The sequence below is a fragment of the Taurulus bubalis genome (assembly GCF_910589615.1).
Source record: "Taurulus bubalis genome assembly, chromosome: 3".
Classification (NCBI taxonomy): domain Eukaryota; kingdom Metazoa; phylum Chordata; class Actinopteri; order Perciformes; family Cottidae; genus Taurulus; species Taurulus bubalis.
This window is the reverse complement of record NC_136591.1, coordinates 22,554,434-22,571,019: the sequence shown is the minus strand read 5'-3', so window position 1 is coordinate 22,571,019 and position 16,586 is coordinate 22,554,434. Positions and strand designations below refer to the sequence as shown.

The following is a 16,586-nucleotide window of genomic DNA, read 5'->3' as shown; positions in this document are numbered from 1 at the left end:
CCTTGCTGTACCCTCGCCATGGCGTCGTGTCTCTGCTCTCTCAGTAACAGAAAGTGGCCGCCTCTCTGCTGTTGCTGCCGACTCAAAGCTCACAGACTCGCTCGGCGCCTCAAACCGCCATTTTGGAGTCAGAGAACCGAGAGTCGGCAGCAGCGGAGAGAGAGACGAAAAGGGGGACACGGGGCTGAGGTGAGAGACTCCTTGGTGGATGTTATGGCGAAGGAGCAATGGGGGAAGATGGCCGGGAGGGAAAAAGAATTAAAACATGGGGATCATTCGTTCACCAGGCAACCGAGTCCCGGCTCGTATCCGCAACAAGGGTACGAGAGGCGCTGGCGCTGGGCCTTGCCGTCGCCGCATCGCCACTAAGCCTGTTTATGAATCGCCATTACACCAATATCATCTAAATACATTGTTTAGAGAGGGAGGTGGTGGCCTTAAAGAGACAGGGCCGATTTGAATACTTCATATTAATGGCGCGAGAGGACGTCCGTGTCAAAACGAGCGTTTAAGATAAGCCAACGTTTATGATGGAAAAAGCCACTTGGAGGAGCGATAGCAAGGGGACAGTCGTGACACAGGCTAGATGTGTAGGAAATGAAACACCAACGCGAATGTGTGTCTTTGGCGTGGTTTACTTAAAGCAGTACGCTGTCAGATTGCGTGTCAAGCTCCTTGACCCTTTACTATCAGCGATAGGAGCCTCGCGAGGCAGCTAACGGTCGTTAGCTCGCGAGCTACAGCACACTGCACCGTCCAAGGTTAGCTAGCGAGCCCCCGAATAAGCTAGCAGCTAGCTGGTCATGGTAACGACGGGTTAGCACAAGATGATGCACGGTATTTATAATAACGTACAACTCTCGGTTTACTTCCTCTAAAAAAATAAAAGGGAGAAGCAGACTCTTGCTCTTGGCTGTATTTTGGTGTCAGTGCTCGTCATCCATCCTCTCGCACACGAAAGTTAACTTACCTCAAAGTAAAGTGAATATGTAATGAGTAGTTATTACAGATGACACTGTTGAAACAATCACTAACAAGCAATGCCATTATAACTTGGGCAATGCAGTAATGCTTGGCCACTAAGTCACATTTATAGTGGAATTACATGAATATGAATATGTCCAGGCTGACCTTTTAATGAACTGATGTGAAAATAGTAATAGTTATGCTGTATAATGGCCTTGTGTGTTATTCAAACAACTTCTTCTTGGGGGGAAAAAAAAGTATTACAATTAATACAGCCAGTGCATTATGTTATCAACATTAAGTATATCACATTACATGATAGCAAATCATGTATACTTTAAATACATAGTAATGCCGCTGGAGCTTTAGTTTCTTTCTGTGCCTTTTTTATTACATTTGTAAACACATTTGTTGTGGAAAAGTTTGTGAAATACCTGAGTCCTCACGCTGTCAGTGTTACACTGAAGACTACATTTGAAAGAGCACTAAAACACTTTGATGTTGTCATGTTGATGTCAGTGTGTGACTATGGGCTTCTTCTTTTGCAGGGGATTTTTTCACGGCTGTCTGATCATTAATCTTGGAATCAAGAACAATGGCATCCTTTACTGAGAAGGTATGCCTACTGTTTTCTGCTCAAGGAGCTATTTGCCGGTACCACATTTACAGTACATGCCTTGCCATTGGAGGAGAGAGTTCTGATATTTGGACTGCATGATTGCTACCATGAGAAAAGTTTGAGACGTAGCTAGGGATCAGATCAGAATCAGAACCATTTATTGCCAAGTATGTTTACACATACAAGGAATTTGTCCTGGCGGGAGGTGCATAACATTTAACATTTAACAATAAACATTTAACGATAAACATAAACAGAGTGCAATAAAAAGGGAGTGTGAATATTTACAATTTGGTCTACTGAATATTTACAATAGGATCTGTGAAAGTGGCAAGTGTATTTAAATATGAGGTGTGGAGGGATGTGCAGGGGAGTGAACGGTAGGACATTGTCTGGGGGTGACAGAGTCATAGTCAGTCAGTGGGGGACCCGGGCTCTGTTGATGAGCCAGACTGCTGATGGGGAAAAAACTGTTTGAGTTGCAGGAGGTCTTGGTCCTGATGGACCTCAGCCTCCTGCCAGAGAGAAGGGACTCCAACAAGTTATGTCCAGGGTGAGAGGGATTGAGCAATATGGAACCAGGCGAGAAGTAGAGAATCTCCCACATCCCAGATTTGGATTGGAAAAATCAAATTTCAGCAACTCCTTATGAACCTCTCATGAACTATTGGCTAACCTTGATACCTCCAGTTCCGACTATTTTTCTATTGAAATAAATACGGTAGAGCATTACTCATCCCATAGTTTACAGTGTCCTGTGCTGCTTTCTAACCTTGAGCCATCTGCATTTCTCTTTCTTTCCTTCCTCGCTACTTTTCTCTCTCCAGTAAAAGTTTCTGCCCTGCCGGGCAGAGGTGTCTGTGGTGCATGGCGTCCGGGCAGGGTGGCCGACTGGAGGCTGGGGCATCTGGGAGCTCCGGCCTGGCCAAACCTCTCTACCTACAGCGCTTGGAAAGATCCCTGAGGTTGGACAGTTTCCTGCGCCAGACGGCCGCCATCTTCAACGGAGACATAACCAGGTAAAGGGCGAAGTGGAGTTGAGCCGGGGCGTACGCCTTTTCAGTTTCTGTGGGTGCTGCAGGTTAAAGATAGCTCCTGCTTGGACATAAATGTAATTTTTTGTTGGTACTGGGTTGCGAGCTGAACTTAAAACGCTGTGTGCATCGTGGCGACTTTCCGTCTTATCTATAAACCATCAGAGGATCAGGTCATTAGCACCTAATGTTCATACAGTATTTTTACTACCAGGCACAGATCCAAAGAGAATATTTTATATTTGTTATTTATATATAAGATGCAAAGAGTGAGCTTACAGCTACATGCTTCTTGTGTTCTAGTGATGACAGTGATGACAGCGACGGTGCTCTGGGGACCGGGCTGTCCCTGGACCCCTCGCTCGGTCAGCATACAGCTTTGACAGTGAAGAGTGAGCCATGTGAGCAAGTGGACAGGTTGTCAGAGGGAAAGCCCCCCAACGGAGTTCTGCTGCAGGGTAAAGGTAAGATACAGACAGTCTAATATTTTGTGTTGCTACACATGCACTGGTGTTATTTAACATAGGAGACACAGTCCATGCACGTATATGTTGTGATTATTTATTTGTTTTGGTTCCACTGTAAACTCCACAGACCAAAAGGCAGATAAAACAAACCTCTACAATTTCTCCAAGCTGAAGAAGAACAGGAAGTGGCTGAAGGTATTTTATGTATTTTTTGTGGACATATTCTCCCCGTGCTGCAGATTGAAGCATTAGTATTCACGTACATATCTAACAGATTAATAGGTCAGTGCCGATGTTGCCCCCCTCTTTTTTTTTTTACCCCCCTTGTTCAGAACTTCTTCCTGCTACGCTCACCTCCCTTTCTCACTTTCTTTCTATCTATATCTTCTATACACCCTCAGCTTTCTTTAACCGTGTTCCTGCTCCATCTCCTGCAGAGTATTCTGTTGAGTGACGACACTACGGACTCGGACACAGACTCCGATGACTCTGACTTCAGCTTGTCCCGGGAGGAGCTGCATGACATGCTGCGGTTACATCGCCACACCAGGCAGCATCAGAGCAAGTTCCACTCTGACCGGGAGGTACGGACACACACACACACACGCGCGCACACGCAGTACCTGGTGATATAGAGAACACCTCATAAGTTTGACACATATTTGTTGTCATATCTGTTTTTGTATATTTGTCCTACAGCTTCACCAATATCAGTACTACAGCACTGGACTCCTCTCTACCCATGACCCCTTTTACGAGCAACAGCGCCACCTCCTGGGCCCGAAGAAAAAGAAAATCAAAGATGAGAAGAAATTCAAGGGTAAGGCAAAGAAAAAAGAAAAATCTCTGGGATATGTTGTTGTTGTGACTGTCAACGCCCCTAAGGAAAAACAAACATAATTATTATTATTAAATTGGAGTTTGTTGACAAGCTTTCATATTGATCAGTCTCATACATTTCTTTAAATTTCTTTATAGCCAAACTGAAAAAAGTGAAGAAAAAGAAGAAACGGGGAGAGGGTGACTTTCTGGATGATGGGCTTCCTTACATCACCAAGATCTTCGCAAAGTTTTCCCACGATGCACCGCTGCCCATGGTGAAGAAGAAGCATCTCACCGTTGAGCAGCTGAATGCACGGCGACGTAAGGTCTGGCTCACCATCGCTAAGAAGGAGATCCCCAAGGTCCGTACGCACAACCTTGATAAGAAGATGGCTGTAAATGAATGCTCCCGATACATATTTAGTACCATTTTTGAAAGTCCTAAATAACCTGTTATACCCGTTCTCCAGAATTTCAAGCAGAAGACCTCTGCTAAGAACTTAGTCTTGACCAATGCTAAAAAGGTAATTTTAAACTCAACTTTTAAAGATGAGTTGCAGCTCAAGTTCAACATCTAACTGCCATCTCGTTCGTCCCAGTTGGCTCACCAGTGCATGAGAGAGGTTCGCCGGGCTGCTATCCAGGCCCAGAAGAACTGCAAGGAGACGTTGCCCCGCGCACGCCGCCTCACCAAGGAGATGATGCTTTACTGGAAGAAATATGACAAAGTGGAGAAGGAGCACAGGAAGAGGGCAGAGAAGGAGGCCCTGGAGCAACGCAAACTGGATGAGGAGATGAAAGAAGTAGGTGGAATGGGAATTGAAAAAATCCGTATCAATTTTTGAAGGCACGAAAAGGCTTTAAATTGTTAAAAGATTTCAAACGCGTTACTCTGAACACGTTGATCAGTGACATGAACCTTCTCCGTCTCTCGCAGGCCAAGCGTCAGCAGCGTAAACTGAACTTCCTCATCACCCAGACGGAGCTGTATGCTCATTTCATGGGCGGCAAAGGGGAAACGTCTCAGGAGGAAATTCTGAGGAAGCTGGACGACTCCGCGGCGCACCGGCAGATTGACATTGGGGGAGGAGTAATGGTCAACATGGGACAGGAGGACTATGGTATGAACAGCTCATATACTCTGTAGTTATTGTTAGACTGACATGCTTTTGTGCACGGCAAATAAAATGTGACACTGAATTTTTTTTGTTTTTGTTTTACGCGCAAGCTGATTGTGATGCGATTTCAGATAGCGATTACTACAAGTCCCAGGCCCTGAGGAACGCCAAGGAGGCCTTCCAGATTCATCAAGAGAGAGTAAATTGACCCACGCACGCCCTCAGAGGTGCACTCATCCCGCACATGCGCTCGCACACACACACTGCACTGTGCTTATCTCTGAATCTCTCCCCCTGCAGACGCGGATGTTTGATGAGGAGGCCAAGGACAGCCGCTGCGCGTCTGTACGCGTAGCGGGCCCGTCCTCGGGCGCCAGCTCTGGGTTTGGAGAGAGCTACAGCCTCGCCAACCCGTCCATACACGCGGGAGAAGAAATCCCTCAGCCCTCCATCTTCGATGGCAAACTCAAGGGTTACCAACTCAAGGGCATGAACTGGCTGGCCAACCTCTATGAACAGGTACACACAACTATGCTTGTAATGCTTGTATATCCATGACACTCGATGTTCCTCTCAGTCCTTTCAAGTGGCATTATGTTTGATCTGCTTATTTTATTCTGGAGGCATGAATTCCTAAAAGCAGCTTTAATGTTTTCTTGAGAGTATGTTCATAATACAGGATTAGCATGACCTACATTGCAGTGTCCTTTTTGGCCAGCAGATTCACAAATGCTCTTTTTGAGTATTTCTGAATCTATTAAAACGGTTTTGAATGTTTTTTGTTTCGTATTACAGTCATTGCAGTTTTTTTTGGAATCATTCAAATGATTCCTTATTATTATTATTATTATTATTATTATTATTATTATTATTATTATTATTACTATATCTATATGCTTATTCATACACGCTGAAGGATTTATTTCCTCTCTCCCTGCAGGGAATCAATGGAATCCTGGCAGATGAGATGGGACTGGGGAAGACGGTGCAGAGCATTGCCCTGTTGGCACACTTAGCAGAGGTGAGAGAGAGCACCAGCAGGCCAAAGGCTTTCATTCATCACACGCTTTGAAAACAGCTTTGTGGAATATTCAATTGTCTGTGCTGTTGTCGCAGACTTATGAAAACATCACACGTCCAGCTTCTTTGTGCACCTGCATCCTTTTTTAAAGAGTCCCTTGTTTCTGGCTCTGAATTTCATTGACCTATTTCATTGTCGTGAACAGCTCATTCCAGCTCTTTCGATCATTTGGTCTCTGAACACACGAATGGAGAAAAAGTGTAATTTAAGGGAAATGTGTTCAGTGTTGATCTATCGCTGACAGGAAGATGCATGCTGTGTTCCTCTGGGGCTTCCTGTTATTGGGTGCTGACACACACACACACACACACACACACACACACACACACACACACACACACACACACACACACACACACACACACACACAAAGACCACCTGCAGTGGCAGCTGACGATGCATTCTCTTGTCCTGCACAGAGAGACAACATCTGGGGTCCATTCCTGATCATCTCTCCTGCGTCCACGCTCAACAACTGGCACCAGGAGTTCACCCGCTTTGTGCCCGAATTCAAGGTGAGAATCCTCGACGCTGCCGTTTGGAAACACCTGCAAAAACACGTCAGCGGGAATCCCGGCACCCTCACTGTTACTGATCTCTTTCGCCGCTTACACTCTTTCTTACAAATTAACCCGGTGCTGCGTTGCTCTTGTTAGAAATTGAGAAATCTGAGAAATAACAAGGGGAAAAGACTCTAAGCTGCAAGCACATCTCTAACGGGCCACTAGGGGGCAGTGTTGAACTAGGACATGGGTCACACACAGCTGGTAAGAAATGACTCCATAGCTCTCTCCTGACTGCCTGTTTGCATTCTTGAATGTTGAAAAAGTATCAAACACATCAATGTGTCTGCGACCTTGAATGCACACACACACACAGACACACACCACATTATGAACAGCTCTTTACTGTGCTCAACACTCAGTTTTTTAAATAAATCAATTGCAGTCTGTTTTGCTAATGAGGTGTGAAAAGACCCCATTACACAATTTGGTGATAAGCTTCCTGAACACTCAAAGCAAGACTGACTGCAAACAATGGAATACCAGCGCGTGTTGAATGATGTAATGATGTGTAAATCTTTTCACATCGCATTCGGCGTCAACAACTCGACGGCCGAAGCCGTGATTAATACCCGATGCTATGCCGAAATGTTTCCCCAGGGAACGTCGCCGCGGCTCCGTTTCCATGACATTGCTACGTGTAAATGTTAGCTCACTTTGAATGTAGGTTTATCCTCTTGTTTTAACTTCACTGATTTTTTTCCGTCAGGTGTTGCCGTACTGGGGGAACCCACACGATCGCAAGGTGATTCGGAAATTCTGGAGCCAGGTAAGGAAGAGATGACGAGAATGAATTTGCTCCATAAATGCAGTTCTTTTTCCTCTTCTTCTCGTTTGTGACCCTGTCTCTTCCCATGCGTGTCTACGCTTCAACAGAAAACCCTTTACACTAGAAATGCGCCGTTCCACGTGGTGATCACGAGCTACCAGCTGGTGGTCCAGGATGTCAAGTACTTTCAGAGGGTCAAGTGGCAGTACATGGTCCTGGACGAGGCCCAAGCCCTGAAAAGCAGCACCAGGTAAAACGACAACACGGTCATCATGTGAAACTTCATTCCCAAACACATTGCGGGGCTCCTGTGTGTTTTCAAAATGTACTTGATTTATGACGCATGATCATCATGTTGGTACTTTTTAAGAGTTTAAAGGACCATACGGGTGTATTCACGTGTTCCTACGCTTTCTAAAGTTTACCAGAGTTCCCCAGAGTTTTATAGATTGAAAGTTGCACTTTTGCTAGCCCAGATTCAGCCATTAGTTTTAGCAGATAAACCTTCCAGGAGACTTTATCTTCCTTAATGGCCTTATCATCTTGCACCACAGAAAGAGGAGCTCCCCTTCATTGCAACAAGATAAATGTACTCAGAAGTACACATGCACTGGTTCAAATCAAGCCAGTGTGAAATACAAAAAGGAAAAGTGAGCAAAACAAGAAGGTAGTTTGGTTCTACTTTAACAAACTACACACAAAAAAAAGAACATAGTAAAAAATAGTACCACGGTGCCAACATGGGTTCCTTTCAAGACTTTTGATGTGGAATACATTTGCCAGAACATGCAGAGCACCAGCGACTGGCTAAACTCTACAAACAAACAAGATTACAATCTTTAAATGAAAAACTCTTTTGGTCCACACGTTTAATAATTGGCGTGTCTCGTTGTGTTGTTTTTCAGTGTTCGGTGGAAAATCCTTTTGCAGTTCCAGTGTCGAAACCGACTGCTGCTCACCGGGACGCCCATCCAGAACACAATGGCTGAGGTGAGCTGTGTGTGTGTGTGTGTGTGTGTGTGTGTATGTGTTAGTGTGTTGGTGAGTGTGTGTTTGTGTGTTCATGCGAGTCAGTGTGAGCAAGACGGAACCGTTGACGAATGTGTGTTATTACTGTCCCTCAGCTGTGGGCCCTGCTGCACTTCATCATGCCAACATTGTTTGATTCCCATGAAGAGTTTAACGAGTGGTTCTCCAAGGACATTGAGAGCCACGCTGAAAACAAGTCTGCCATCGACGAGAGTGAGTACAAACTCTGGTGACCGAGAAAAAATGTTCCTCGCTGCTGCTTGTTCAAGTTTTTTTCTTCTTCTTTCCTCTTCCATTTTCTTCCCAGCTCATTTGTATGAATATTCTGTTATTTGCGTGCCAACATTGAACTCTGCTCAGTGCTGTGTGTGTAATGTGCTCTGCAGCTTCACATGATTGTTTGATGTTTGTGTTTCAGACCAACTTTCCAGACTGCACATGATCCTCAAGCCTTTCATGCTGCGCAGAATTAAGAAGGATGTCGAAAACGAGCTCTCAGACAAGGTAGGGGAGCGAACTCTCTTCTTCGTTTGCAGAGACGAGCTTCTTGTCTCAGAGTTGCACCTTTTTTAATTGAACCTTAAAGCAATGAGAAGTCTCAGCTTTCAAGTGACAAAATCAGCTGTCACTACACATGGTGTCATCTAAAAGTGACTCAGGTTTTCCCGGAAGATTCTGGCGTGCGACGGGACAAAATTATGTGAAAATATATTTAAATAAATATCATGTAGCTCTCCATCCGCCTCCCCGTTCGCCTCACTGACACAGAGCGTGTTGTAATAAGCTCGTGAGCGATGCCTGTGCTGGCAGATCCTCTTGACAGGCGTCAGACTCGAGGGTCTCTCGCTGTCACTCGCTCATGTGCCGTGGGAGTCTCAATACGCAGAGTCAGAAGAATGGCAGAGTTCACCGCTTCCCCACATCTGTCTTGGTCACTTTCCTGCAATCCTGCCAGCCAACTTCCTTCTCCTCCCCCAACGCCTCTTCTTCTTCTTCGTCTCCACTGGATGCTTTCTCTGGTTTTGTCAGCGCGCCGAAGCTAATAGTAACTTGTGGAGTTCACTCGTGGTTCAAGATTGGGGTTTTTAGGGTTTGTTGACATTCAGTTTTCACAGCTCTCATCAAAGCGTGACACCAGATATAACCAGAGATTTCGATGTGTGTTTTTAAAGAGTGAGGGTCAAGCTGGTCGTAAGGTCCACGTTCATCAAGGAAATAGCCCATGAGAAAATACAATACTTTGTTTCAATAGAGAGAAAATGTAACGGTAATGCTGACTCCTTTGTCTTTCGTGTTTTGTCCCCACATGTTTTATATGCAGACAACTATGACTTTGTAAATCATTCTTTTTACCGACAAAACGCATATTCCTTTGTTCCTTTAAGAAAAATTATTTACAGTGTCATTGGCCCAATAAATAGATTTTTATGTTGTGAAAAAATTAAATTAGTAAGGAGGTGAAATCCTACTGCACACACATAAGAAAACTTTTGAGTTCATCTCTATTTCTCAAGAAACAAGATGGCCGTGATGCTCGTGCCTTAATAGCTCAGTTTGAATACCTCCCTTCTTTTTGCTTCCACGGGCAGGTTTGTGTGAATCTGAATGCTAATCGGTGAAAAACCTTTTACACGCACTTATTCTGCTCTCCCGACACAGATCGAGATCCTGACCTACTGCCAGCTGACATCCCGGCAGAGGCTGCTCTACCAGGCTCTGAGGAACAAGATCTCCATCGAGGATCTGCTGCAGTCCTCCATGGGCACGGCGCAGCAGTCCCACACCACCACCTCCTCCCTCATGAACCTGGTCATGCAGTTCAGGAAGGTACGACCTGCGGCCGGTCCTTCCTGCAAAAAATAGAATAAAGTGCAGCAAGACGATAACGGCTATAAAGAGTTATGGTTATTTAGTCAGACGCAGCAATCTCAATGATTGCTTACTTTTATTACTTCCTAATAATTTGAGAATCATTTAAAAGTATCATATTATCAAAGGATAATTTTGTAATATTTTTTCAAAGGATGTTCCAAAAGTAAAAATAGCACTATATTTTACGACTGGGTATAAAATTTGAGATGTACAATTAAATAACGAATTAGCAGTCTGAGAACAAGCACAAGCCAGAGGAGTGCTGATACCTGTTTTTTCTTTTCAATATACTGACTGTTATATGTGTGTGTGTGTGTGTGTGTGTGTGTGTGTGTGTAGGTGTGTAACCACCCTGACCTGTTTGAGCGCCAGGAGACGCGCTCTCCTTTCCACATGTCCCTGAAGCCCTACACCATGTCAAAGTTCCTCTTCCGTTACGGCCTCATCCACGCGCACAACCAGGCCAGAAACAAGTAAGTCTGTCCATCAGATGTGAAGTCCACTGAAAACAGGTCTATCAAAAGGTCAACAAGCGTTGTTTCTAAATTGCATAAAACACTTTCGAATATTTAGTTTATCTTAGGGAGTCTTTGTTCATGTCCATTGTTAACGCTAATATTGTGGCTCAAATTTCTGATAATCCTCCCAAATTCAGTATCTTCGTGGCTTTTCTCACATACAGTGGTGTAACTCGATCCGTCTCTACTTCCTCCTCAGATTACTCCAAGTGCTGCTGTCTCCCTTCTCCCCAAATCACATCCAGCAGTCTCTTTTTCACAGAAAAGGTAAGCACGTATTACGCTTTCATTTCAGACATTCTAAATAGAACCAGGAGCTCCACACCTCAAATTCACCCCAATGCCTCCTTTCTCCTCCTCCTTCGATGTTTACATCTTTCCTTCCTATTCTCCCTGTTTGTTCTTTTCATATATTTACTTTCATATATTTATTTTCTTGGTTTGGACTCATTCTTCTTTCTGTGTTCTGTTTTTACCCTTCCAGCTGATGACAAAGGAAGCTGTTTCTCTTTCCTGCGTTTCATCGACGTGTCACCGGCTGAGATGTCCAATCTCATGCTGCAAGGCACCTTAGTAAGGTAAGCTTTAAGTGTCCATCTTCATGTCTGTTAGATGATTAATAATGGCCAACTTAATACAATAATTATGGTGATTCTTTCTAAAGTTATTCTATGGAAATAATCTTTGTGATTTAATTTTTTCCTCTCCTGCTGTTTTCTTTCACAGATGGTTAGCCCTCTTTCTGTCCCTCAAAGCTTCATACCGGCTCCACCATCACCGCCTCTTCGGCCTTGAAGGAGAGGGTCTGGAGGACACCAGAGACTCGCAGGGGGAGAGCGGGAGGTTGCAGCCCAGGAGCAAGTGTCTGTCTCGCAAGGACCTAATCCTGTGGCTGAACAGACCCACCAATTTCCCAAACACGCACACCAGCCCCGTTGTACAGGTGAGGAAATCTACAAGACACACACACAGTTGGACTAAAATTTTTGTACAGCAACCTTTCGAGTAGCCGTCTGCAGTACAAACTCCAACAGTGAGACATGTGCTGCTGAACATGCAGAAATGTTCCCCGGAGCATCAGCCAGTGTTTGACCACACAGCTTGCTCTCTGCCCCGGGCTTCTTGTCCCTCCTCTGGGATCCAGTGTGGAACCCGATCCCTTTGTCGCCCTGTGACTCAGTAACACTGTCCTCTTTCTATATGTCTCCAGGGCATGTGCAGTGGAGCAGCGTCTATCTTTACTGTCACGGAGCAAAGTCACGTTCTCAAGATTAAAAGAAGGAATCCATTAATTTTTTGTAACGCTATTTAGTTTTGCAAAGTTGATATGATGTGATAAGAAAACGGGTTGGCTGACCTCTGTTCTTTCAAGCGTTTGAGTCGTTCTTCTTCGCTAAAACAAAAGCATGAAAAAAACACACCGCGGCAAATCTTTCACCCGGTGGACAGTTACCCGTCGGCGGATACGCATCGCATTACCGTCCTCCACCGGTTTCGAAGTTAACTTGTTGGGTGGAAAATGCTGTCGGGGTAATTCCATCCTCCTCTTCCTCTCTTGGCTTCACCACACGGAGTCGGGCAGCTGCCTCGCGTCTTAGGTTCCCCCCAGAGCGGCTTAAGGAATGCAATGGCAGAAAAATCTAAAAAGCTAGTTCAAATGTGAAGAGAAAAGAGAGAACTTTTAAAACCACCTGGAGAGCAAATACTGTATGACCCGCAGACTGACTCCTGCTAAAGCTTCTAGAAATGACCCCACAGTTTCTTTACCTCTCCCAACTCCTCATTTTTCTTTTGAAGCTGTGTGTATCTGGCACACATTGCCTCTTCTCTCTGCTTGGCTCACCCCTCTCTCTCTCTCTGGCTGTGTACTAGGCAGTGGTCAGCATTGCTTTCAGCTTCCCTGCTGCTCTTGTTCAGGATCCGGGAGAGAACCGGGCAACTCTGAATGCCTCCTCAACATGTTTTACTCATAAAGCTTTTTAGGGTTTCAAATGGTCTTTGAATCAGTCCCTTCTTCTGTTCATACCAATGTGAAAGGCTTCTTTCAAACCCTTTTTTTTAAATATAGTTAAATTATAGCGATTATCTTCTTCTTTGCCATCAATCATGCATCTTAAAATGACAGTATATGACTGCACTCTGGAGGGCCTCTTGAGCTCCCACACAGCAGATCACTCAAACGCACTGGCAGCATGTTTTCCACATTCTCGTCTCATTCAGAATAACAAATTTGTTCCAGTTTGTGGAGAATTATACTCCCATTTGGCCAAAGTGGTAAAGATAAAATGTTAAATCCTAATGCCTTGTTTTGGCCACACTTCAGAAAACTCATCTCTGCTTTGGTGTATTTATGTTACCAAGAAGCATGTTGTGTGTCTGTCTAGTGGAGAGGACCTATGCCGGTCTATAAGAGGTAGTCCTTCTATAAACTCTGCCATTAGATGGCACTGTAGTTCCACCATGTTTGTGGCGTCACAGGGACTGCAATATAACATAGTATACATAACTCTCATAACACCTACCAGTGCTTTATTAATCCTGTGACATACTCAACTAAAATCATATAAACTGCATAATCATAGATTAAACATAACATTTTATGCACTTAGTTGACATTTTATATAACATTTCAGGCATGTAGTCAATCAAACCTAAATACCATCAGAGCAGTTAATAAAATAAAAAAACATGAACGCCGCACTCGGTAATCTCTCTCACTTTCGGTTTGTTGACATCTTCCTTTTGCTGCCTATCTTTTTTACGTTCCCTATAATTTGAAGACACTGTTTTCTTTAATTGCCCACTTTGCCATAAATCACAGCAGGAATAAGTTCAGCAGGAGTGTAAAATCGATTGCCATGTTTTTAAAATACTATCAATATAATACATTTTGCCACTCAGGTGTAATCGCTGTATTTGTGAAGATTTGGGGCTTTATGAAACAGGATAGTAATATTTTGTGTGTGTGTGTGTGTGTGTGTGTGTGTGTGTGTGTGTGTGTGTGTGTGTGTGTGTGTGTTTCAGGACCTGGTGTTCACAGCGTTAAGACCCGGCATGATGGCCCACGCAGACGTGAAGATCCACAGCCAAAACTTTTCCACCTCCACGCTGCGACCCTGCCAGCCCACACTGCCACCCAAGTTCCTGCTCGCCGCCACGCCCAGGGTGTGTGTAAGAGCAGCAAGTGGCCCAATAAAGGCGCTCGTGCATATCCTCTGTGTGTTTGTGTGGACAGCCTGTGTGCGTGCGCTGACCCGTGCAAGGCAGACAAGCATTTGGGTGGTCGTGGAAAGGGAAGAGGGAAGCGCTGTGCACATTGCGTTTTGTAGGCTTCCAACAATGAGCACTTATCTGTGAAAATGTGTATGTGACTGTGTGTGGTTGGGCTGTGGGGCCGACCGCTGTGGCTTCCAGCTGCATTTAAAACAAACAGAGACTCTAAAAAAAGGGCTTCTTGCTCAGGTTGTTAACCAGGAGTCAAGCCCCCCAGCATTCATGCAGTGGTTTCCCCTCTAACTCTTAGCTCAAGTACAAATCTAGGTGGTACATTTCTCTGCATTTTAAAATGAATAGTTTAATTTAAAAAAGATATGAACACGCAAACAGAAGCAAATGTTGCTCAGCAAGCCTATTAACATACATGCTTTATCCTAAAATCTTCATTCTCTCCACCACACAATATTTTCTTTTGTTTCATATAAAGACAGCCCTCATCTTTTCCTTTTCTGTTTCCTAGGTGACAGCGGTTCCCATGGAGCGGTATTGTGACGACCGCAGCGCGGAGTACGAGTGGCGGGTGACGCGCAGTGGGGGGGGCACCGTCTTCAAACAGTGTTTCCTCTACGGCTCCCCCGAACTTGCCTCAGACTGGCTCGCGAGGTCCAATGCTTTCCACCCACAATGCCCTGGGGGTGTGATGGCCCTCTACCCGAGGCACGGGTGGTCCTACATCCGGATACCCGGTAAGGACTTTGTGTGATATTACGTTGTTGCTTTACACAGAGCTCGAGCTTCTGCCGTGGGGTGTTTTTTAATCTCGCAATGGCTAACTTGATGCTTTGTAGGTAAAGGGTAACTCGTAAATGAGCGTCTGCTTGTGAAATCAGTAAATTACGTCCTGAAGGCCGGAGGAAATAAGGCAAGTTGTGCCTGTGTGTCCATCGCAGAAAAACTGTGAGTTGCTACGGGAGGATCGAAAAAGGCCAGCCCAGGCCAGCGGGGGTCGAACTGCTGAGGTGAAGGCCGAACTGCAGGAGTTCATTTCCGTTTAGGTGTGCATGTGTGCATGTGTGCGTGTGTGCGTGTGCACGCGTGTGTGTGGCGTACGTGTGCTCACAAGCGCCTTTTTATCGGAAGAGCTCCGCTCGTCGAGTTGAGGGTCAGCTGGAGCTGAGTGGGAGCTGATTCGCTGCCAGGGGCTCTGATGGATGTCCAGGGTGAGAGAGGCCATTACAGTTTTACAGACAGCATTTCCCTTCTCGCGGACCCGCTCCACGGACGATAAACTGTCTCTGTCATGGTTTATGATGACAACGAACGGTCCTGGCACATGTCCTTTTTTATATGATGGTTTGATAAGACTGCAATAGACACATTTTGGTGGTAACGTCGCTAAACATCCCACTCTCTCACAGATTGCAATGGGATTTGCTTGTGTTTTTGGGGTGTTGTCTCAACGTAGTCCTGGTCCTCGGCGGCCCACAATTATTTTACTAACCATCAAGTGCTTGTGAGAGTGTTTTGTGTGTAAAAGTGAGAAACAAAACCAGTATTTGTGTGTCTGTGTGAGAACAGTCTTGAAAGCTCTTGTGAAGTTATACGGAGGGAGACAAAGCGAGGAAGTTTAGCTACTGGTCATTGTTCAAGTGCTGAGTTAGGTAACACTAATTGTGTGTGTGTGTGTGTGTGTGTGTGTGTGTGTGTGTGTGTGTGTGTGTGTGTGTGTGTGTGTGTGTGTTCGTGTTCGTGTTCCATCGGGCTCAATTGTGCAGCGCTCACACGGGGGCCCGAGGTGTCTCTCGTCTCTCCCCACAACACACTCTCCCACGCTCGGCGGCGTTGCCTTTTATTCACACGCCGCCCGAGGACAAACCTCACCTCCGTCTCTCCCACTAACAGACAGGACCGGGGCACTGATCTGAAATCAGTATCTGGCCACGGCCTCTCAGTCCGTCTGGTCTCCCACTTGTTTCTCAGCCTCGGTAGGAAGGAAGTGACCCAACACTCCGGCACCCGTCCTCCGCCGAAACACATTGTTGCCACATCAAGGCCCAGATATGTACAGTGGCCCGGCTGAAGTTTCCCACCCTCCCTCTCCTCTGCTCGCCCAGCCCCACACCTTTCTGAGAACAAATGGCACAGCTGAATGACTGTTTGTTTTGAGCGCCATGGCGTGAGTACGGCTGCCCACTGATATCGGCAGAGGAATCTAATCAGAGGGCTTATTAAGGAAAAAACAATCAAGGCTGGAATGTCTTGGACCTCCAGATTTATTTGTTTTTTAATGTCATTGCGATGGCAGAAATCCCCCGGAGGAAAGACATTTTTCATTTAAAAAATGAAGCTTCTCAATGCTGATTGATTTTATTATTGACGATTATGTGCACCTGATCACAGAGAAAGCAAGATGCATGCAGTATTCGCCATAAACTGAGCTCGTCTGTGGCCACCAGGACTTGACAGGAGAAGCGGTTTTGACTCTCGTCACAGAGAAATTCCAGTCCTGTTT

General features: G+C 45.3%; 1 protein-coding gene across 1 annotated transcript in view; it reads left to right on the top strand.

The window, feature by feature from the left end:
* Positions 1-2,452: 2,452 nt before the first annotated feature.
* ino80 (INO80 complex ATPase subunit) overlaps positions 2,453-16,586 on the top strand; it is a gene marked incomplete at both ends in the record, with an annotated part of 29,800 nt that continues 15,666 nt past the window's right edge. The window contains 25 exons of the mRNA XM_079216174.1: positions 2,453-2,604; positions 2,923-3,083; positions 3,214-3,281; positions 3,524-3,670; positions 3,786-3,906; positions 4,065-4,270; positions 4,379-4,432; positions 4,508-4,711; positions 4,846-5,029; positions 5,158-5,225; positions 5,327-5,545; positions 5,967-6,047; positions 6,527-6,622; positions 7,380-7,439; positions 7,547-7,689; positions 8,345-8,429; positions 8,564-8,681; positions 8,887-8,972; positions 10,128-10,295; positions 10,680-10,813; positions 11,058-11,125; positions 11,343-11,436; positions 11,585-11,801; positions 13,883-14,023; positions 14,595-14,820. Coding sequence (XP_079072300.1) covers positions 2,453-2,604; positions 2,923-3,083; positions 3,214-3,281; positions 3,524-3,670; positions 3,786-3,906; positions 4,065-4,270; positions 4,379-4,432; positions 4,508-4,711; positions 4,846-5,029; positions 5,158-5,225; positions 5,327-5,545; positions 5,967-6,047; positions 6,527-6,622; positions 7,380-7,439; positions 7,547-7,689; positions 8,345-8,429; positions 8,564-8,681; positions 8,887-8,972; positions 10,128-10,295; positions 10,680-10,813; positions 11,058-11,125; positions 11,343-11,436; positions 11,585-11,801; positions 13,883-14,023; positions 14,595-14,820 — 3,301 coding nt within the window. The remainder of the gene's footprint in view (positions 2,605-2,922; positions 3,084-3,213; positions 3,282-3,523; positions 3,671-3,785; positions 3,907-4,064; positions 4,271-4,378; positions 4,433-4,507; positions 4,712-4,845; positions 5,030-5,157; positions 5,226-5,326; positions 5,546-5,966; positions 6,048-6,526; positions 6,623-7,379; positions 7,440-7,546; positions 7,690-8,344; positions 8,430-8,563; positions 8,682-8,886; positions 8,973-10,127; positions 10,296-10,679; positions 10,814-11,057; positions 11,126-11,342; positions 11,437-11,584; positions 11,802-13,882; positions 14,024-14,594; positions 14,821-16,586) is intronic.